General features: G+C 48.1%; 1 protein-coding gene across 13 annotated transcripts in view; it reads right to left on the reverse strand.

The window, feature by feature from the left end:
* The window catches only part of tjp1b (tight junction protein 1b), a 281,273-nt gene that overhangs the window by 67,099 nt on the left and 199,174 nt on the right, over positions 1 to 15,000 (reverse strand). For all 13 annotated transcript variants that reach the window (XM_090213969.1, XM_036960728.2, XM_036960733.2 and 10 more), the window contains 3 exons: positions 3,038 to 3,162; positions 2,646 to 2,748; positions 1,942 to 2,272 (listed from right to left, as the gene is read on the reverse strand). In XM_090213969.1, the coding sequence (XP_090070095.1) occupies positions 1,942 to 2,272; positions 2,646 to 2,748; positions 3,038 to 3,162 (559 nt within the window). The remainder of the gene's footprint in view (positions 1 to 1,941; positions 2,273 to 2,645; positions 2,749 to 3,037; positions 3,163 to 15,000) is intronic.

Consider the following 15,000-nt stretch of genomic DNA (forward strand, 5'->3'; position numbering starts at 1 on the left):
ACTGTCCTTGTGTTTTCTTTGGCTATTTTTGTTGTTTTGTTCACACAATGTTTGAGTTTTGCCTCAACTGCTAACGAAGACACATCAGCTACTAGTCAGATTCTCAAACTCTCCCAGGCACACACTGTCACGAGGAGAACAGCTGTAACAGCCTCGGTAGCTTCCCGCCCTTGAAGGGGGCAGCTGAAAATGTTTGTCTCCTTTGTGTTTTGTTGGTTAAAAGACTCAGGTCACAAAAAATGAAATAAAATTGAGCAATATATCTTACTGGTGATAAATGTATTGTTTTACGAAACTCATCCTTTTTTTATTGTGTTTATTTATTTATTTAACCTTTTATTTAACGAGGCACGTCAGTTAAGAACAAATTCTTATTTACAATGACGGCCTAGGAACAGTGGGTTAACTGCCTTGTTCAGGGGGCAAAACGACAGATTTTGTACCTTGTCAGCTTGGGGGATTCGATCCAGCAACCTTTCAGTTACTGGCCCAACGTTCTGATCACTAGGCTACCTGCTGGTTACTGGTCCAACCCTCTAACCACTAGGCTACCTACTGGTTACTGGCCCAACACTCTGACCACTAGGCTACCTGCTGGTTACTGGCCCAACACTCTGACCACTAGGCTACCTGCTGGTTACTGGCCCAACACTCTGACCACTAGGCTACCTGCTGGTTACTGGCCCAACACTCTGACCACTAGGCTACCTGCTGGTTACTGGTCCAACCCTCTAACCACTAGGCTACCTGCTGGTTACTGGCCCAACCCTCTGACCACTAGGCTACCTGCTGGTTACTGGCCCAACACTCTGACCACTAGGCTACCTGCTGGTTACTGGTCCAACCCTCTAACCACTAGGCTACCTGCTGGTTACTGGTCCAACCCTCTAACCACTAGGCTACCTACTGGTTACTGGCCCAACACTCTGACCACTAGGCTACCTGCTGGTTACTGGCCCAACCCTCTGACCACTAGGCTACCTGCTGGTTACTGGTCCAACCCTCTAACCACTAGGCTACCTGCTGGTTACTGGCCCAACCCTCTGACCACTAGGCTACCTGCTGGTTACTGGCCCAACACTCTGACCACTAGGCTACCTGCTGGTTACTGGCCCAACACTCTGACCACTAGGCTACCTGCTGGTTACTGGCCCAACGCTCTGACCACTAGGCTACCTGCCTCCCCCGTTGTTGGTGTAATTACGCAAAACAAATCTGAGTGGCTGGTAGGCCGAACAGTTTGTCTCAAGACCTGATCCCAACTAACATTAACTAGACAATATATATCCTAACTAATCCTAACTCTGACTAGACAATATATCTCCTAACTAACCCTAACCCTGACTAGACAATATATATCCTAACTAACCCTAACCCTGACTAGACAATATATATCCTAACTAACCCTAACCCCAACTAGACAACATATATCCTAACTAACCCTAACCCTGACCCGACTAGACAACATATTCTAAACTAACCCTAACCCTGACCCCGACGAGACAACAAGCCTGCCAGCCAGCCAGCCAGCCAGCCAGCCAGCCAACCAACCAGCCATCTAATGTTCTCTCTTTTCTCCCCATTCTCTAGTCTTTAGTCATCCTATTTAGCTAGCCTAGCTTGCCTACGTGCTGCAGAGAAATTATACTAGCTTTATTATACTAATTTAACAAAGTAGATAAGTCATACTTTCACCAACTGTAAAAATAAATCCATCTCTGTCTGAGACGGAAAAGAGCAGGCACAATGGATTATGGTCATTGTAGTTAATTACCACATTTCTGCACTGAACTAGGTTGAATATTTGCTTAATGAAAACTACAACTCCCTTTAGCGTCCCATTTAGTTCTTGACTTCATTTCTATTGTGAATGATTTGATGTCTCTCTAGAGAAACGGCACGTTTGGCTCCACCCAAAAATCCCAACTTTATGATCCTCACCTTCATTCTTGCGGGACTTGACGAGGGTGACTTTGGCGGGCCGCGGGGGCTGGTTGAGTGAGCGCCGGTCGGAGCGCGGGGAGAGACTCCTCTCCCGTGAGCCGCTGCGTTCCCTCTCTCTGTCCCGGTCCCGCCTCCCCGTGCTTCTCCCGCTGCGCCGGGCCGAGGCCCCTCCCACGCCGCTGTAGGCGTTGGGGCCGCTGCGTGTGGAACGCGTCTCGTATATCTCTTCGTCGTAACTGTCCTCCTCGTCCTCCTCATGCTCCGACATGGTCTCCCTCTCCCCAAGACGACCCATGGGTACATGCACCTTCCGCTTCCGTCTGATTGTCTGAAGAGGAAGACAACTTTAGTCCGTTGTCATGAGATTACACACCAATTTCATTTCCCCATTTCTTCCTCGTTATCTCTCTCTCTCTCTCTCTCTCTACAGGACGTTAGCCCGAAAGAGACAGGATCTAGTCCATAATAAGTGGTGTAATTACACCCCAAACCTCCAGTTCTCTATCTCTGGGGTATTCTGTGTCCAGTGGAAGTGGTAAGATGTGGTTTTAGCAGATAATTGGTGAGTCCCAGGCGTACCGTGCATCCAGGTGGTAAGATAAAAACAATTGGCCAATTTATATTTAACAGCTGGATTTTATCAGTGCAAAAGAAACACAGAGGAGTTTTTATTTTTAGGTTCCTCAAAAATTGATACTCACAATCTTTGCATTCTTGCCACTTTTCCGTAGCTGCTGGACTGCGTATGCGTGTTCCACGTTGTCCATGGAGACGGCGTTGACCATCGTGACTCTGTCATTCTCCCTGGAAGGAAAGGAGAGAGAGAGAGAGAGACTTGTTAATACACCGTAAACAACCACATGTAGAACTAAAATTGTTTAATTAATACTATCATTTTGATCTCATGGACTGTCAGTCCTCCCATCCATAGAAACATCTATTCATCTGAGAACGGTTACATTTGTTCCAAGCCACATCCCTCAGATTTATATCAAACCAAGGAAGCCGATGTGGTAATTCATCCTAAGAGAAGAGAAGAGAGGAGAGGAGAGGAGAGGAGAGGAGAGGAGAGGAGAGGAGAGGAGGATCTTACTGCAGTAGGCCCTCAGCTGGCCCTCCCTTCAAGACGTCTGAGATGACGATGGAGGTCTCACCACTCTGGAAATGAGGGTTATCCCGACCTCCTGAGATGGCTATCCCAAAGCCAAACCCTGGTGCCTGGAGATACAGAGATGTTAACAGTCTACCCTGGTGATACAGAGATGTTAACAGTCTATCCTGGTGCCTGGTGATACAGAGATGTTAACAGTCTATCCTGGTGCCTGGTAATACAGAGAATAAAATAGAAAATGTATCCATTATTTTACCAGGTAAATTGACTGAGAACACATTCTCATTTACAGCAACGACCTGGGGAATAGTTACAGGAGAGAGGAGGGGGATGAATGAGCCAATTGTAAACTGGGGATGATTAAGTGACCATGATGGTTTGAGGGCCAGATTGGGAATTTAGCCAGGACACCAGGGTTAACACCTCTACTCTTACGATAAGTGCCATGGGATCTTTAATGACCACAGAGAGTCAGGACACCCATTTAACATCCCATCCGAAAGACAGCACCCTACACAGGGCAATGTCCCCAATCACAGCATTGGGATATTTTTTTAAACCAGAGGAAAGAGTGCCTCCTACGGGCCCTCCAACACCACTTCCAGCAGCATCTGGTCTCCCATCCAGGGACTGACCAGGACCAACCCTGCTTAGCTTCAGAAGCAAGCCAGCAGTGGTATGCAGGGTGGTATGCTGCTAGTAAAAGATGTTAAAAGGTTATGTTAACGGTCTAACCTGGTGCCTGGTGATACAGAAAACCAGAGAGAGACACAGAGACTAGCATCAGAACACTATAGCATTCACAACAACAAGAGAGAGAGAGAGAGATATAGAGAGAGACACACAGATAGATAGAGAGAGAGAGACACACACAGATAGAGAGAGAGACACACAGATAGATAGAGAGAGAGACACACAGATATAGAGAGAGACACACAGATAGAGAGAGAGACACACACAGATAGACAGAGAGAGACACACAGATAGAGAGAGAGAGAGAGAGAGCGAGAGAGAGAGAGAGAGACAGCAAGAGTTAGTTACTATTAAACAGCTAGAGAGTTAGCTACTATTTTTTATTTATTTATTTTTATTTTACCTTTATTTAACCAGGTAGGCAAGTTGAGAACAAGTTCTCATTTACAATTGCGACCTGGCCAAGATAAAGCAAAGCAGTTCGACAGATACAACAACACAGAGTTACACATGGAGTAAAACAAACATACAGTCAATAATAAAGTATAAACAAGTCTATATACAATGTGAGCAAATGAGGTGAGAAGGGAGGTAAAGGCAAAAAAAGGCCTTGGTGGCAAGGTAAATACAATATAGCAAGTAAAACACTGGAATGGTAGTTTTGCAATGGAAGAATGTGCAAAGTAGAAAGTAGAAATAATGGGGTGCAAAGGAGCAAAATAAATAAATTAATTAAATACAGTTGGGAAAGAGGTAGTTGATAGGGCTAAATTATAGGTGGGCTATGTACAGGTGCAGTAATCTGTGAGCTGCTCTGACAGTTGGTGCTTAAAGCTAGTGAGGGAGATAAGTGTTTCCAGTTTCAGAGATTTTTGTAGTTCGTTCCAGTCATTGGCAGCAGAGAACTGGAAAGAGAGACGGCCAAAGAAAGAATTGGTTTTGGGGGTGACTAGAGAGATATACCTGCTGGAGCGTGTGCTACAGGTGGGAGATGCTATGGTGACCAGCGAGCTGAGATAAGGGGGGACTTTACCTAGCAGGGTCTTGTAGATGACATGGAGCCAGTGGGTTTGGCGACGAGTATGAAGCGAGGGCCAGCCAACGAGAGCGTACAGGTCGCAATGGTGGGTAGTATATGGGGCTTTGGTGACAAAACGGATTGCACTGTGATAGACTGCATCCAGTTTGTTGAGTAGGGTATTGGAGGCTATTTTGTAAATTACATCGCCAAAGTCGAGGATTGGTAGGATGGTCAGTTTTACAAGGGTATGTTTGGCAGCATGAGTGAAGGATGCTTTGTTGCGAAATAGGAAGCCAATTCTAGATTTAACTTTGGATTGGAGATGTTTGATATGGGTCTGGAAGGAGAGTTTACAGTCTAACCAGACACCTAAGTATTTGTAGTTGTCCACGTATTCTAAGTCAGAGCCGTCCAGAGTAGTGATGTTGGACAGGCGGGTAGGTGCAGGTAGTGATCGGTTGAAGAGCATGCATTTAGTTTTACTTGTATTTAAGAGCAATTGGAGGCCACGGAAGGAGAGTTGTATGGCATTGAAGCTTGCCTGGAGGGTTGTTAACACAGTGTCCAAAGAAGGGCCGGAAGTATACAGAATGGTGTCGTCTGCGTAGAGGTGGATCAGAGACTCACCAGCAGCAAGAGCGACCTCATTGATGTATACAGAGAAGAGAGTCGGTCCAAGAATTGAACCCTGTGGCACCCCCATAGAGACTGCCAGAGGTCCGGACAACAGACCCTCCGATTTGACACACTGAACTCTATCAGAGAAGTAGTTGGTGAACCAGGCGAGGCAATCATTTGAGAAACCAAGGCTGTTGAGTCTGCCGATGAGGATGTGGTGATTGACAGAGTCGAAAGCCTTGGCCAGATCAATGAATACGGCTGCACAGTAATGTTTCTTATCGATGGCGGTTAAGATATCGTTTAGGACCTTGAGCGTGGCTGAGGTGCACCCATGACCAGCTCTGAAACCAGATTGCATAGCAGAGAAGGTATGGTGAGATTCAAAATGGTCGGTAATCTGTTTGTTGACTTGGCTTTCGAAGACCTTAGAAAGGCATGGTAGGATAGATATAGGTCTGTAGCAGTTTGGGTCAAGAGTGTCCCCCCCTTTGAAGAGGGGGATGACCGCAGCTGCTTTCCAATCTTTGGGAATCTCAGACGACACGAAAGAGAGGTTGAACAGGCTAGTAATAGGGGTGGCAACAATTTCGGCAGATAATTTTAGAAAGAAAGGGTCCAGATTGTCTAGCCCGGCTGATTTGTAGGGGTCCAGATTTTGCAGCTCTTTCAGAACATCAGCTGAATGGATTTGGGAGAAGGAGAAATGGGGAAGGCTTGGGCGAGTTGCTGTTGGGGGTGCAGTGCTGTTGACAGGGGTAGGAGTAGCCAGGTGGAAAGCATGGCCAGCAGTAGAAAAATGCTTATTGAAATTTCAATTATGGTGGATTTATCAGTGGTGACAGTGTTTCCTATCTTCAGTGCAGTGGGCAGCTGGGAGGAGGTGTTCTTATTCTCCATGGACTTTACAGTGTCCCAGAACTTTTTTGAGTTAGTGTTGCAAGAAGCAAATTTCTGCTTGAAAAAGCTAGCCTTGGCTTTTCTAACTGCCTGTGTATAATGGTTTCTAGCTTCCCTGAACAGCTGCATATCACGGGGGCTGTTCGATGCTAATGCAGAACGCCATAGGACGTTTTTGTGTTGATTAAGGGCAGTCAGGTCTGGGGAGAACCAAGGGCTATATCTGTTCCTGGTTCTAAATTTCTTGAATGGGGCATGTTTATTTAAGATGGTTAGGAAGGCATTTTTAAAAAATATCCAGGCATCCTCTACTGACGGGATGAGGTCAATATCCTTCCAGGATACCCCGGCCAGGTCGATTAGAAAGGCCTGCTCGCTGAAGTGTTTCAGGGAGCGTTTTACAGTGATGAGAGGAGGTCGTTTGACCGCTGACCCATTACGGATGCAGGCAATGAGGCAGTGATCGCTGAGATCTTGGTTGAAGACAGCAGAGGTGTATTTAGAGGGGAAGTTGGTTAGGATGATATCTATGAGGGTGCCCGTGTTTAAGGCTTTGGGGAGGTACCTGGTAGGTTCATTGATAATTTGTGTGAGATTGAGGGCATCAAGTTTAGATTGTAGGATGGCTGGGGTGTTAAGCATGTTCCAGTTTAGGTCGCCTAGCAGCACGAGCTCTGAAGATAGATGGGGGGCAATCAGTTCACATATGGTGTCCAGAGCACAGCTGGGGGCAGAGGGTGGTCTATAGCAGGCGGCAACGGTGAGAGACTTGTTTTTAGAGAGGTGGATTTTTAAAAGTAGAAGTTCAAATTGTTTGGGTACAGACCTGGATAGTAGGACAGAACTCTGCAGGCTATCTTTGCAGTAGATTGCAACACCGCCCCCTTTGGCAGTTCTATCTTGTCTGAAAATGTTGTAGTTTGGAATTAAAATGTCTGAATTTTTGGTGGTCTTCCTAAGCCAGGATTCAGACACAGCTAGAACATCCGGGTTGGCAGAGTGTGCTAAAGCAGTGAATAGAACAAACTTAGGGAGGAGGCTTCTAATGTTAACATGCATGAAACCAAGGCTATTACGGTTACAGAAGTCGTCAAAAGAGAGCGCCTGGGGAATAGGAGTGGAGCTAGGCACTGCAGGGCCTGGATTCACCTCTACATCGCCAGAGGAACATAGGAGGAGTAGAATAAGGGTGCGACTAAAAGCAATAAGAATTGGTCGTCTAGAACGTCTGGAACAGAGAGTAAAAGGAGGTTTCTGGGGGCGATAAAATAGCATCAAGGTATAATGTACAGACAAAGGTAAGGTAGGATGTGAATACAGTGGAGGTAAACCTAGGTATTGAGTGATGAAGAGAGAGATATTGTCTCTAGAAACATCATTGAAACCAGGAGATGTCATTGCATGTGTGGGTGGTGGAACTAATAGGTTGGATAAGGTATAGTGAGCAGGACTAGAGGCTCTACAGTGAAATAAGCCAATAAACACTAACCAGAACAGCAATGGACAAGACATATTGACATTAAGGAGAGGCATGCTTAGTCGAGTGATCAAAAGGGTCCATCCAGTGAGTGGAGAGGTTGGTTTAGGGTCACGGCGATTTAGACAGCTAGCCAAGCCAACCGGTAGCAAGCTAGCATAGGATGGAGTCTGTTGTTAGCCACCTCTTGCGTTCGGTCAGTAGATTAGTGGGGTTCCGTGTGGTAGAGGGGATTAATCCAAATCACACAACAACAACAAAAATAAGAACAATAGATATAGTTATAGAGGCCCGAGAAGAAAACATAATAATAATAAAAATAAATAAATTGTCCGATTGTCTATTCAGATAGCAGCCGGTAAGACAGCTAACGGTTAGCGGGCCGCAGATGGGCGTTCAGGTAACGTCGCGACAGAGGAGCCAGCCGGATCTCATTCAGGTAGATAACGTCGGCAGTCCGGTTGTGAAGGCCCGGTGGGGCTCCGCGTAGGCAGTGAAACGGGTCCGGATAGGTGACTGCAGCCCAGGAGTGAATGATGGAACTCAGGAGTGATTGACGGAGCTGGCTAGCACCGGAACAATCGATGTTTGCTCCGGAATCGACGAAAGCCGACTGTCACACGGATAGCAGCTAGCTAGCTGTGAGATCCGAGTATGAATGTCCAGAGAGCAGTTGAAATCCAGGGACATGGAGAGAAAAATTGGTCCGGTATGTTCCGTTCCGCGCTGCGCCGTACAAAACTGGCGATAGATTTTCGATAGATTTTCGAGCTAAAGGACAGCCGATGACCACAAACCGTGGTTAGCTTCTGATTAGCTTCTGGATTAGCTTCTGGGCTAGCTCCTGGCTAGCTTCTGGCTAGCTCCTGGCTAGCTTCTGGCTAGTTTCTGGCTAGCTTCTGGCTAGTTTCTGGCCAGCCTCCTGGAGTTTCTGGCTAGCTTCCTGAAGGATTGCAGATCTGAGGTAAATAATACTTTTTTATAAATATAAATTGGTGAGGCTGGTTGCAGGAGAGTGTTTAGAAGATGAGTTGATGGAAAATAAAAATAAAATGTATGTGAAAAAAGTTGTAAATATATATATATACAGGACACGACAAGACGAGGACAAAAGACGTCTGAACTGCTATGCGATCTTGGATCAGATTATTAAACAGCTAGCTACTATTAAACAGTTAAGAGATTTAGCTACTATTAAACTGTTATGGTGAGTGAATGAGGACCCAAAAGCGAACTAACTTAAACAGAGCTTCTTTAATAACCAAACATAGGTAGGCTCAGATAGACCGGCAGATTCCGACAGGACAGGACAAGGTTACAGCAAACATGACGATAGTCTGGCTCAGGCATGAAACACAACAAACAAGAATCCGACAAGGACAGGAACAGAAACAGAGAGAGATATAGGGACCTAATCAGAGGGAAAAAGGGAACAGGTGGGAAACGGGGTGAATGGGTAGTTAGAGGAGACAAGGAACAGCTGGGGGAAAGCGGGGGAGAAAAGGTAACCTAACAACGACCAGCAGAGGGAGACAGGGTGAAGGGAAAGGACAGAGACAAGACACAACATGACAGTACATGACAGTACCCCCCCACTCACCGAGCGCCTCCTGGCGCACTTGAGGAGGAAACCTGGCGGCAACGGAGGAAATCCTCGATCAGCGCACGGTCCAGCACGTCCCGAGAGGGAACCCAACTCCTCTCCTCAGGACCGTACCCCTCACAATCTACGAAGTACTGGTGACCACGGCCCCGAGGACGCATGTCCAAAATTCTACGGACCCTGTAGATGGGTGCGCCCTCGACAAGGATGGGGGGGGGGGGGGGAAGACGAGCGGGGGCGCGAAGGACGGGCTTGATGCAGGAGACATGGAAGACCGGGTGGACGCGACGAAGGTATCGCGGAAGAAGAAGTCGAACTGCGACAGGATTAATGACCCGAGAAATACGGAACGGACCAATGAACCGCGGGGTCAACTTGCGAGAAGCCGTCTTAAGGGGAAGGTTCTGAGTGGAGAGCCAAACTCTCTGACCGCGACAATATCTAGGACTCTTAGTTCTACGCTTATTAGCAGCCCTCACAGTCTGCGTCCTATAACGGCAAAGTGCAGACCTGACCCTCTTCCAGGTGCGCTCGCAACGTTGGACAAAAGCCTGAGCGGAGGGGACGCTGGACTCGGCGAACTGAGATGAGAACAGCGGAGGCTGGTACCCGAGGCTACTCTGAAAAGGAGATAGCCCGGTCGCAGACGAAGGAAGCGAGTTGTGGGCGTATTCTGCCCAGGGGAGCTGTTCTGACCAAGACGCAGGGTTACGAAAAGAAAGACTGCGTAAGATGCGACCAATAGTCTGATTGGCCCGTTCTGCTTGACCGTTAGACTGGGGGTGAAAGCCGGAAGAGAGACTGACGGAAGCCCCAATCAAACGGCAAAACTCCCTCCAAAATTGAGACGTGAATTGCGGACCTCTGTCCGAAACGACGTCTGACGGAAGGCCATGAATTCTGAAAACATTCTCGATGATGATTTGTGCCGTCTCTTTAGCAGAAGGAAGCTTAGCAAGGGGAATGAAATGAGCCGCCTTAGAGAACCTATCGACAACCGTAAGAATAACAGTCTTCCCCGCTGACGAAGGCAGTCCGGTGACAAAATCTAAGGCGATGTGAGACCACGGTCGAGAGGGAATAGGAAGCGGCCTGAGACGGCCGGCAGGAGGAGAGTTACCGGACTTAGTCTGCGCGCAGACCGAACAAGCAGCCACGAAACGACGCGTGTCATGCTCCCGGGTGGGCCACCAAAAACGCTGGCGAATGGAAGCAAGCGTACCCCGAACGCCAGGGTGGCCGGCTAACTTGGCAGAGTGAGCCCACTGAAGAACGGCCAGACGAGTAGGAACGGGAACGAAAAGAAGGTTCCTAGGACAAGCGCGCGGCGACGGAGTGTGAGTGAGCGCTTGTTTTACCTGCCTCTCAATTCCCCAGACAGTCAACCCGACAACACGCCCCTCAGGGAGAATCCCCTCGGGGTCAGTGGAGGCTACTGAAGAACTGAAGAGACGAGACAAAGCATCAGGCTTGGTGTTCTTAGAGCCCGGACGATAAGAAATCACGAACTCGAAACGAGCGAAAAACAGCGCCCAACGCGCCTGACGCGCATTAAGTCGTTTGGCAGAACGGATGTACTCAAGGTTCCTATGGTCAGTCCAAACGACAAAAGGAACGGTCGCCCCCTCCAACCACTGTCGCCATTCGCCTAGGGCTAACCGGATGGCGAGCAGTTCGCGGTTACCCACATCATAGTTACGTTCCGACGGCGACAGGCGATGAGAAAAATACGCGCATGGGTGGACCTTGTCGTCAGAGAGGGAGCGCTGAGAAAGGATGGCTCCCACGCCCACCTCTGACGCGTCAACCTCGACAACGAACTGTCTAGAGACGTCAGGTGTAACAAGGATAGGAGCGGATGTAAAACGATTCTTGAGGAGATCAAAAGCTCCCTGGGCGGAAACGGACCACTTAAAGCACGTCTTGACAGAAGTAAGGGCTGTGAGAGGAGCTGCCACCTGACCGAAATTACGGATGAAACGACGATAGAAGTTCGCGAAGCCGAGAAAGCGCTGCAGCTCGATGCGTGACTTAGGGGCGGGCCAATCAATGACAGCTTGGACCTTAGCGGGATCCATCTTAATGCCTTCAGCGGAAATAACAGAACCGAGAAATGTGACGGAGGAGGCATGAAAAGTGCACTTCTCAGCCTTCACAAAAAGACAATTCTCTAAAAGGCGCTGGAGGACACGTCGAACGTGCTGAACATGAATCTGGAGTGACGGTGAAAAAATCAGGATATCGTCAAGGTAAACGAAAACAAAGATGTTCAGCATGTCTCTCAGGACATCATCGACTAATGCCTGAAAGACAGCTGGAGCGTTAGCGAGGCCGAAAGGAAGAACCCGGTATTCAAAGTGCCCTAACGGAGTGTTAAACGCCGTCTTCCACTCGTCCCCCTCCCTGATGCGCACGAGATGGTAAGCGTTACGAAGGTCCAACTTAGTGAAAAACCTGGCTCCCTGCAGGATCTCGAAGGCTGAAGACATAAGAGGAAGCGGATAACGATTCTTCACTGTTATGTCATTCAGCCCTCGATAATCTATGCAGGGGCGCAGAGACCCGTCCTTCTTCTTGACAAAAAAAAACCCCGCTCCGGCGGGAGAGGAGGAGGGGACTATGGTACCGGCGTCAAGAGCTACAGACAAATAATCTTCGAGAGCCTTACGTTCGGGAGCCGACAGAGAGTATAGTCTACCCCGGGGGGGGGTGGTTCCCGGAAGGAGATCAATACTACAATCATACGACCGGTGTGGAGGAAGAGAGGTGGCCCTGGACCGACTGAACACCGTGCGCAGATCGTGATATTCCTCCGGCACCCCTGTCAAATCACCAGGCTCCTCCTGTGAAGAAGAGACAGAGGAAACAGGAGGGATAGCAGACATTAAACATTTCACATGACAAGAGACGTTCCAGGAGAGGATAGAATTACTAGACCAATTAATGGAAGGATTATGACAAACTAGCCAGGGATGGCCCAAAACAACAGGTGTAAAAGGTGAACGAAAAATTAAAAAAGAAATAGTTTCACTATGATTACCAGAAACAGTGAGGGTTAAAGGTAGCGTCTCACGCTGAATCCTGGGGAGAGGACTACCATCCAGGGCGAACAAGGCCGTGGGCTCCTTTAACTGTCTGAGAGGAATGTCATGTTTCCGAGCCCAGGTCTCGTCCATAAAACAGCCCTCCGCCCCAGAGTCTATTAAGGCACTGCAGGAAGCTGACGAACCGGTCCAGCGTAGATGGACCGACAAGGTAGTGCAGGATCTTGAAGGAGAGACAGGAGTAGTAGCGCTCACCAGTAGCCCTCCGCTTACTGACGAGCTCTGGCCTTTTACTGGACATGAAGTGACAAAATGACCAGCGGAACCGCAATAGAGACAGAGGCGGTTGGTGATTCTCCGTTCCCTCTCCTTAGTCGAGATGCGGATACCTCCCAGCTGCATGGGCTCAGCACCCGAGCCGGCAGAGGAAGATGGTAGTGATGCGGAGAGGGAGGCGACGGAGAGCGCGAGCTCCTTTCCACGAGCTCGGTGACAAAGATCAACCCGTCGCTCAATGCGAATAGCGAGTTCAATCAAGGAATCCACGCTGGAAGGAACCTCCCGGGAGAGAATCTCATCCTTTACCTCTGCGCGGAAACCCTCCAGAAGACGAGCGAGCAAGGCCGGCTCGTTCCAGCCACTGGAGACAGCAAGAGTGCGAAACTCAATAGAGTAGTCTGTTATGGATCGATTGCCTTGACATAGGGAAGACAGGGCCCTGGAAGCCTCCTCCCCAAAAACAGATCGATCAAAAACCCGTATCATCTCCTCCTTAAAGTCTTGATACTGGTTAGTACACTCAGCCCTTGCCTCCCAGATTGCCGTGCCCCACTCACGAGCCCGTCCAATAAGGAGAGATATGACGTAGGCGACACGAGCAGTGCTCCTGGAGTAAGTGTTGGGCTGGAGAGAAAACACAATATCACACTGGGTGAGGAACGAGCGGCATTCAGTGGGCTCCCCAGAGTAACACGGCGGGTTATTGATTCTGGGCTCCGGAGATTCGAAAGCCCTGGAAGTGGCCGGTGGATCGAGGCGGAGATGGTGAACCTGTTCTGTGAGGTTGGAGACTTGGGTGGCCAGGGTCTCAACGGCATGTCGAGCAGCAGACACTTCCTGCTCGTGTCTGCCTAGCATCGCTCCCTGGATCCCGACGGCTGAGTGGAGAGGATCCGAAGTCGCTGGGTCCATTCTTGGTCGGATTCTTCTGTTATGGTGAGTGAATGAGGACCCAAAAGCGAACTAACTTAAACAGAGCTTCTTTAATAACCAAACATAGGTAGGCTCAGATAGACCGGCAGATTCCGACAGGACAGGACAAGGTTACAGCAAACATGACGATAGTCTGGCTCAGGCATGAAACACAACAAACAAGAATCCGACAAGGACAGGAACAGAAACAGAGAGAGATATAGGGACCTAATCAGAGGGAAAAAGGGAACAGGTGGGAAACGGGGGGTGAATGGGTAGTTAGAGGAGACAAGGAACAGCTGGGGGAAAGCGGGGGAGAAAAGGTAACCTAACAACGACCAGCAGAGGGAGACAGGGTGAAGGGAAAGGACAGAGACAAGACACAACATGACAGTACATGACATAAACAGCTAGAGAGTTAGCTACTATTAAACAGCTAGAGTTAGCTACTATAAAACAGCTAGAGTTAGCTACTATTAAACAGCTAGAGAGTTAGCTACAATTAAACAACTAGCAAGTTAGCTAATATTAAAAAGCTAGAGAGTTAGCTACTATAAAACAGCTAGAGTTAGCTACTATTAAACAGCTAGAGAGTTAGCTACTATAAAACAGCTAGAGTTAGCTACTATTAAACAGCTAGAGAGTTAGCTACTATTAAACAGCTAGAGAGTTAGCTACTATTAAACAGCTAGCTACTATTAAACAGTTAGAGACTTAGCAACTATTAAACAGCTAGCTACTATTAAACAGCTAGAGAGTTAGCTACTATTAAACAAGTGACTTGTTTAAGCTACTATTAAACAGCTAGCGAACTGTTTAATAGTAGCGAACTCGCTAGCTGTTTAATAGTAGCTAACTCGCTAGCTGTCTCTGTGAAGAACTAAACTCTGAGGTAGCCTAAGTGATAACCTCATAACATAGGTACCTTGCAAATGTTTATCCCCCTCAAACCGTGACATATAGTAAGATAGTTATTTACAGTTTCTACATTAGGTGAAGGTGAAATGGACAGACAATGAAATATGAGCAGTGCAAGGGGGGGGGGGGGGGGGGGCATGACAGAGTGTGATTTGTATAGACAATCCATGCTTGTTGTGTTCATACGCCCGACCTTGGCCTGTATGGAAGGTCAAATTGTGACATTTTGTTCTACAGCCCTGGTGAAAGCCCGATTTTAAGGAGGAAACAGACTATGTCAACAAATGGTTAAAAGCAACGTCCTGTCGCCTCTGACCACAGAACACTGACCATTTTCTATTCATTTTCAAGACGATTGTACGTGTTAAATCATCACTGTTTGTCGGCAACCAGCAGGTGATCTACTGTGCATGCCCGACGGTCATAAAAGATGTGTCTTGTCCTTTACACAGAGGAGAACCCTGTGACACCTAAGGCGAT

The sequence above is a fragment of the Oncorhynchus mykiss genome, chromosome 2 (assembly GCF_057628025.1).
Source record: "Oncorhynchus mykiss isolate SJ-2025 chromosome 2, ASM5762802v1, whole genome shotgun sequence".
NCBI classification, from domain to species: domain Eukaryota; kingdom Metazoa; phylum Chordata; class Actinopteri; order Salmoniformes; family Salmonidae; genus Oncorhynchus; species Oncorhynchus mykiss.